General features: G+C 57.3%; 2 protein-coding genes across 10 annotated transcripts in view; one reads left to right on the top strand and one right to left on the bottom strand.

Moving 5' to 3' along the window:
- Positions 1-850: 850 nt before the first annotated feature.
- Positions 851-3,414, bottom strand: TMEM205 (transmembrane protein 205). Of its 6 annotated transcripts, none has more exons than XM_077768015.1 (4): positions 3,341-3,414; positions 2,492-2,600; positions 2,222-2,385; positions 851-1,199 (listed from the first exon to the last, which is right to left on the bottom strand). In XM_077768015.1, the coding sequence occupies exons 2-4, from the start codon at positions 2,589-2,591 to the stop codon at positions 894-896; spliced, it is 570 nt and encodes a 189-aa protein (XP_077624141.1). In that variant the 5' UTR covers positions 2,592-2,600; positions 3,341-3,414; the 3' UTR covers positions 851-893. The 6 variants fall into 6 exon arrangements, with proteins under 6 accessions (XP_077624141.1, XP_077624140.1, XP_077624139.1 ...); XM_077768014.1 differs by lacking the exon at positions 3,341-3,414 and adding an exon at positions 3,154-3,307; XM_077768013.1 differs by lacking the exon at positions 3,341-3,414 and adding an exon at positions 3,068-3,147.
- A 71-nt stretch (positions 3,415-3,485) lies between these two features.
- The window catches only part of CCDC159 (coiled-coil domain containing 159), a 6,241-nt gene continuing 3,338 nt past the window's right edge, over positions 3,486-6,388 (top strand). For 3 of the 4 annotated variants that reach the window (XM_077768012.1, XM_077768008.1, XM_077768011.1), the window contains exons 1-4: positions 3,486-3,564; positions 4,960-5,078; positions 5,146-5,369; positions 6,131-6,164. In XM_077768012.1, coding sequence (XP_077624138.1) covers positions 3,554-3,564; positions 4,960-5,078; positions 5,146-5,369; positions 6,131-6,164 — 388 coding nt within the window. In that variant the 5' untranslated portion in view covers positions 3,486-3,553. The remainder of the gene's footprint in view (positions 3,565-4,959; positions 5,079-5,145; positions 5,370-6,130; positions 6,165-6,388) is intronic. The other variant, XM_077768009.1, reaches the window with a different exon arrangement.

Below are 6,388 nucleotides of genomic sequence, written 5' to 3'. Positions count from 1 at the left end.
AGAGGCGTCGGGAAGCAGGGGCTGGAAGCCGCCCTGAGCTAGAAGCAGTCTAGAGCCCTCCCGTCACCAATAAACTTTTCATTCTTCCTAACTGTACGTAGAGCTCCTACTACGTGCCAGAGGTGAAGACCGTAGGATCTGGAGTCAGGTTCAAATCCCTGCTCCATCAATTTCTAGTTCTGTTTCACTTGGGACGCATTCCTCAACCTCGCGGGCCTGTTTCCCCATCCGTCCCGGGGTCCGGAACGAGAGTCCCTGCCTCACAGCGCTGTGTGAGGGCTCGGATCTGTGTCAGTGTTTGTGAAGAGCAGTGCCTGACCCTCCAGCGGGCTGGGTCCCTGCGAAATACGCTTCCGGGCCCTTAGAATGAAGCCTTTTACAGCGAAAGAAATGGAGCTCGGAGCCAGGCAGCCCCTTGCAGGAGGCCACACAGTGAAGAAAGTTGGCATCCAGGCCCCGCTGAGGCCCCAGTGTTTTCTTCAAGCCATGAGAGGATCTGCAGGCTTCGCTGGGGCTCGTACCCCAGCAACTGCACCTGAAGCCACTTCCCTGTTCCCGTTGCTTCCCGGGAACAGCAACTCCCTCCCAGGGCTGCCACGTGCGTGCGTGCCTGTGCCTCGGAAAGGGCCGGCGTAGGATCAGTGACAAGCCGTCCCCAAATCTCCAGGGCACTCAACATCCAACACGTGCTTCTCCCGCACACTGGTCATGGTCGCGATGAGAGCTCAGGGGCCGTGATAGCTAACATTCCAAACCACCAGGCCGTGGGAACCTGGTAGCGAAGGCCCTTGGCTCTCCCTTGGCCGACACCTCTGCCTGCTTTCCAGTTGGAGAAAAAGGACAGCACCCATTTCCAAAGACGTGTTTATTTGACCTTGGGGTCCCCCGCAGGGCTAGAGGCTCCTGAGGCTCAGGGCAAGGCCCGCAAGGCACAGCCCGTTGCTCAAGAGGCAGCCCAGATTGCAGAGGGAGGACAGGCCGTGGTAGCGGAAGAAGATCTGGCGGAGGGCCCCGTACTTGGGGTCCTGTCCCCGCAGCTGGCGGTACGGGTCCGGGCCCTGGTGGCTGCCGGGCACCTCCCCGCCCAGGCCCCGCTCCTTCTCCACGGCGTGCAGGGCCCACATGGCGGCAGTGGTGCGGGGCTCTAGCCAGCGGGCGTTGATGGTGGACAGCACGAGGCTCAGAAACAGCAGGCAGAGCTGTAGGAGGGGGTGGAAGGAAAAGGTGGGGTGTGCCCGGGAGGCAGGAGGTGTCCTAGAGAGGGTCCTCCTGCACCCTCAAAAGCCCGGAGGGGGATGGGAGACCTCACTAGGTCAAAGTTAGGCCTCCCTCTTCTTCCCCAAACCCAGTCTAGAGGCCCGGAACAGAGCTCCATCCAGCTCTCATTCCCCGAATCCAGCAGCTCCTAACGCCAGCCTCCATCACTGTGCCCTCTCTTCCCCCCAAAACCTCCTGAGCCGCCTCTCCTCCTCGCATACTCAGACTGGAAGTTTCCACAACACAGCTTTGTCTCCTCCCCTCCTATTCCCCAAAACCGGGGGCATCTCAGGGCAGAACCTCTCTTTCCCAAACTGAGACGGAGCACCATAATCCTCCTCCCCAAAAGAGAGCCTAAGATGGGGTCCATCTCCTCTGTGAGCCCCACTCAGACTCCAGAAGCCGAGACTGGGTCCACAGGGAGTGAAGAGAAAGTTCTGTTAAGTTCTAGTTACATATAGTCCTATCCTGTCTCAATGGGATTATTCTCAGAACCTTTGTCAAGCCTCACCTGCCCACATCTGCGGAACATAATGGGGGCAGGGGGAGGGCAGGATAGAGAAATATGAGATGCAGAGATGGTCCCCTGCCTTGTGGCTGAGAGAAAGTGTGGATGGGAGTGGGGAACCGTAAATTCCCAGTCGGGCTGGTTTTTAAACAATGAGCTGGGGTCAGTGCCCTAACCCAGCTGAGTCACCACAACTTGGCAGCAGGCCTAGCCAGGGGAAAGAGAGGGAGCAGCAGCCAGCAGAGAGACACTGGGGGATAGACCGGGCTACTAGGGGTGGTTGTGCAGGCTGCGCACTGCTCAAGGGTATCCAGAGCCCAGCTTAGTGCCCACCAGGAAGGTGCAGTTGCTTGTTTTTTGTTTTTGTTTTTAATTCTCACAGAGGTGTGGCCATGGGTTCTCAGTGGGGTCCTGGGAACGAATGACCAGAGGGCAGTGGAGCCCAAGCCCGCATACCTGGCTGGCTTCCCAGAATGTGAGCTGAGCCCAGGCATGTTGTAGAGCCAAGATGCAGAGGTTGATGAAGGCACAGCCCATGGAGATGTGAAAGTAGAAAGGGAATAGTTTGCTCTGCACAAGGCCGAAGGTATGTCGGGGAAGGCTTCGGAAAAGCAGGAAGCCTGTGGGGCGCAAGGGACCACACGCCTGTTAGGACATTTCCAGGTCCCCCCTCTCATTCCTGTCTCCACCCCCCGCACCCATGATGTCCAGATGGAGGGTCCCTACCTGAGACGAAGGTCACCCACATTTGCATGCCCCAGGCCCCTGACAAGACCAGTAGATGGACCATCTTGGTCAGGCTTCCTGGATTCCCACCTTCCTCCATCTTGCAGGCCTGGGAAAGAGGCACTGGGTAGCTCAGAGTTTTATCTTTGCCCCTTGGTCTTCAGCCTGTGAGCCTGCTCAAGGCCAGGGTCACGGCCAACCCAGCAGAGATCATGGGATACCAGCCCGGGAATGGGGGGAGGGGAAGACCCAGAACAGTTCTGTGACAACCACCAACCCCATCTCTCCAAATGTCAGCCCTCAAGATCTCAGGCTCTCTGGACCCCAGCAACCACGCCTGGTCCGAAAAGCCGAAATTTTCAGTTAGGCCCCGCAGCACAAACTCACAGCCCTGAGTATTCGGAGGTCTTCCTAGTGATTCCCCCCAAATCAGCTCAGGGACCGAATTCTGACTCCTGCTCTCGACTCAGGATCCCAGATACCACTACGAAGATGCCTATAGCAGCCCCCGGAGATCCCGTCTAGTCCTGGGAAACCTCAAATCTCATCCCGAGGACACCGACCCTACCACTGTACCCAGACCTCAGCCCGCAACATCCAGGAGTCCGAGAATGGAGGCACCCAGGCCAGATCTTGTAGGCCAGGGGGGCTGGGCTTGCTACCTCGCTCCCGCGCTCCCAGGTGGCCCGCAGACCTCCTCAGCCCCCTCTCAAGAATTCATCCCGCCTCCCAGCGAAGCCCGAAGCCAATTGGATCTTAGATCTGCCGCCTCGCGTACCACCCTCTTAGATATGGACAAATCGGTTAGCGGAAACCAGCCTGGAATCCCGCCCCCTCGATAGCTTTTACCCAATTACACCGCGGCTCCTAAGATCGGCGGAAGCAGGAAGGCGCCAATGAGGCCTTTGGCTGCATCGACGGGGGCGGAGCTAAAATGTCAGCCACACCCCTCTCTGTGACTCTGCCTTTAGGCTTTGCGCGTTTTAATACGATGGTGTCCCCACGGGATCAAATTTCAGCGTCACAGCTGGGGACAGGCTTTGCGGTCCCTGAGGGGAGAGCATGAGCAGGTGGTATGTAGTAGGTGGGGGGTGAAAGGGGGTAGAGAGCCCGGCGGGCGCGATTCTCGGCCCGGGGGGCGGGGCTCAGGCTAATGACCCCGCCCCCTTAAGAATTCTCCCGGGGACAGCCCGAGAAACCGCTAATGTGGGAGTGGTTGGAGGAAGGTTATGGGGAAGGGAGGAGGGCTCGATTGGGGGACCTGCCTGTAGTTGGCATTCAGAAATCAACTTTCCTCTTTCCCTTCAAGCCACCCAGGGCTCCTATGGTTTCCCAGGTTCTCAGCGTGACGTTCGAGGAGTTTCCCACTAACTGTAGGTCAGGCACTGGCATAGATTAATTTACTTAATCGCAACAACCCAATAAGGTGGATATAGTATGACACGCATTTTTATAGTTGCGGACGTTGAGGCATGGAGAGTCTCTATGTGTAGATGTCTCTAACATCGCACAGCCAGGAAGGGGCAGAGCTAGGATTCGAACCCAGGGCACCCAGCCGCAGAGTCTCCTCGCTTAATCATCATGCTGTATGGCCTCTGGAAGTGGGACCTCCCGAGACAGTGATTCTTGAAGGGGTAGCCTAGAACATTTCGGGCAGAAGAAAAGCTCCTAAATGGGTATGAAGACCCAGTGAGTGCTTATGGTGGTGCCAAGCCCTCAGTGAGGTGCTCAGAAAATATGAGCTTTAAAAAAAATGATTAAGGAAGATTTTACAAAGCAAATGTTGAGTAGAGTTTTGAAGGGCATATAGGAGTATTTTCGGAGGACTGGGGCCAGAGGAAGGGCACCAGCCAGCCCAGCAAGGGCAGAAGGGAAAGCCTTAGAGTGTGGGCTTTCTGGCTGAATGTGACTCAGGACAGCATGCCCTTCACCTGGAAGTTTCCCCAGGCCGACCTCCCCCAGGTCTCCATCGGCAGCAGCCCTAACAACACTGGACTGTTGAACAGGGGGCATGAATGTGAGACCCAGAGTGGTGTTCTTAAACTCCTCTGCTTGGCTTTCAATGCCTTGCTTGAGCTGCCTTGCTAACCTACCGCTTCCTCTTGGACCCTACCTTCAGCCATCCTGAATGTACCAGCACAGAGCACGTGCTTCCACACCTCCAAGATTTTGCAACATGCTCTTCCGTGCCGGGAATGCCCTTCCTTTAGTTCCCAACGCTAAGATCCTTTTTTGCTTTTAGGCTCTTCTGAGGCCTCACTTTCTTCTGTGGGGGTCTTCTGGATCCTTCTCACTACCCAGCCCAATGCCAGGGGCTGGGATTCTCTTTCATCCAGCTTCTGCTCCTGCCATAACTGGGAGGCCTTGTGTTCAGGGCTGAGGCCGCTCTGGGGTATTAGGGAAGGCCTGGGAGTGTCAGGACATGGGGGCTGGTCTCAGTGCAGCCCCCTGTCCCCCCCTTGTTGAAGCGACCCCCTTCTGGCTGGCCTACCCCAGGACCCTGACCACTCTCTGCCCTGCGACTGCTCATCTCCCTTGCCCTCCAACGTGTATTTGCCTGCTAACGGGAAGTGTGACAAGTACTGGGGTGTGTTGAGGTGCTTCCCGGGGGCTGGGGAGCTGGGAGGGGCTGGAGTGCTCCGGGTCANGTTCAGACTCTTCCTCAGACAAGACCTTGGACTATACGATTCACTGGACCAGGACCCCAGAGCCGGAGACCTTGGAGCCAATTGCTTCTGAGAACACAGTGCGGAGTCTAGACTGGAGGCCTGGGAGGGACTCAGGGCCTCGATTGTATGGGTCTCCCCTCATCCAGAACCCAGACTCACAGGAGCAGTGTAATGACCACGACCTGAAGAAGCCTCATACCATCACTAAGGTCACCCCCACCCGGGAAACCCCTCCTGGCCACACCACGGTCTACTGCTCTAGGGCTTGGGCGGGGCTTTGGAGGCCGGGGAGGCCCGGTCCTCCTCACGATATGTATCTTCAGCACCTTGAACAGCACCCGGTGCTCAGCCCGCCCACGCGAAAAATGTCTTCAATGCACGGATGAAGGGATGAATGGAATGGGTGCATGATTATCTCTTTGGGGAGTCTTGTCTGTGATTGTTTCTGGGTATGACTGCCTGTGTGTCTTCGGTTGTGGTTGTGTGTCTGGGATGGATTGTAAGTGGATGCCCTGGGTCTTACCACCTGGCGTATGTGGCTGTGTCTGAGCTTGTGCGGCTGTAGTTGTGCGGCTGTAGTTGTGTTTCGACGATCGTGTGTGGTTGTGCTTCGGGGCCACTGGAGCTCCCCACAGACGTGGTCTATGTTGTTTGCCCTTAAGGAGGAGGGCCGTTGCCTGAGCCCAAGCCAGGGATGGGGTTCTGCAGGCACGTGCTGTCAGGGGCAGCCCCCAGGCATGTGCAAGCAGGGGACAAGCCGCACAAGTATACTTCTGACCATGTGTGGGCCAATGGGGGCTGGGCGGTGGTGGGCGCATGTGCGGAGGGGCAGATTTCCCTGCATCCGGGGTCTGGGGCACCCAGCACTCAGCGCAGGTGACTCATGCCCAGCCCCCACACACTATGGATTGGGTGAGCAAGGAGAAGCACAGAGATGAATTTCTACTGCCCTCACGTCCCTGTTTCCTAGAAGCCCTTGGAGACCAGCTCTTCCAAAGTCAAAGGTGAGAACCCTGCCTCCCAACAAGACTATGTGTGGAAGATCCGCCAGTTCCTCCACCCTCTGCCCTAGCAGTGCCTGGGAGAGCTACGCCATTGCTGCCCACTTATCCCTGCCCCATCATCAGCTGGAGTTATGCCCCTAGCCTTGTCCTGCACTCCTGCCTCTACCTCAGCCTCGACAGACCCTAGCTCCTTACTTTGTCCTGCCCCTTGCCCCCCCCCCCCC

The sequence above is a fragment of the Crocuta crocuta genome, unplaced genomic scaffold (genome assembly GCF_008692635.1).
Source record: "Crocuta crocuta isolate KB4526 unplaced genomic scaffold, BGI_CrCroc_1.0 scaffold115, whole genome shotgun sequence".
Taxonomy (NCBI): Eukaryota; Metazoa; Chordata; class Mammalia; order Carnivora; family Hyaenidae; genus Crocuta; species Crocuta crocuta.
Note: the sequence above shows the minus strand (reverse complement) of the source record. Positions and strands in the feature narration are given on the sequence as shown.

Excerpts from the sequence above, each read along its gene's own strand:
- TMEM205 (XM_077768013.1), bottom strand. The coding sequence starts at position 3,088 with ATGTTGCGGGCTGAGGTCTGG. Across the intron at positions 2,601-3,067 it reads TGTTGCGGGCTGAGGTCTGG|GCCTGCAAGATGGAGGAAGG; the intron begins GTACAGTGGTAG and ends CCTCTTTCCCAG. Across the intron at positions 1,200-2,221 it reads CATTCTGGGAAGCCAGCCAG|CTCTGCCTGCTGTTTCTGAG; the intron begins GTATGCGGGCTT and ends CCCCTCCTACAG.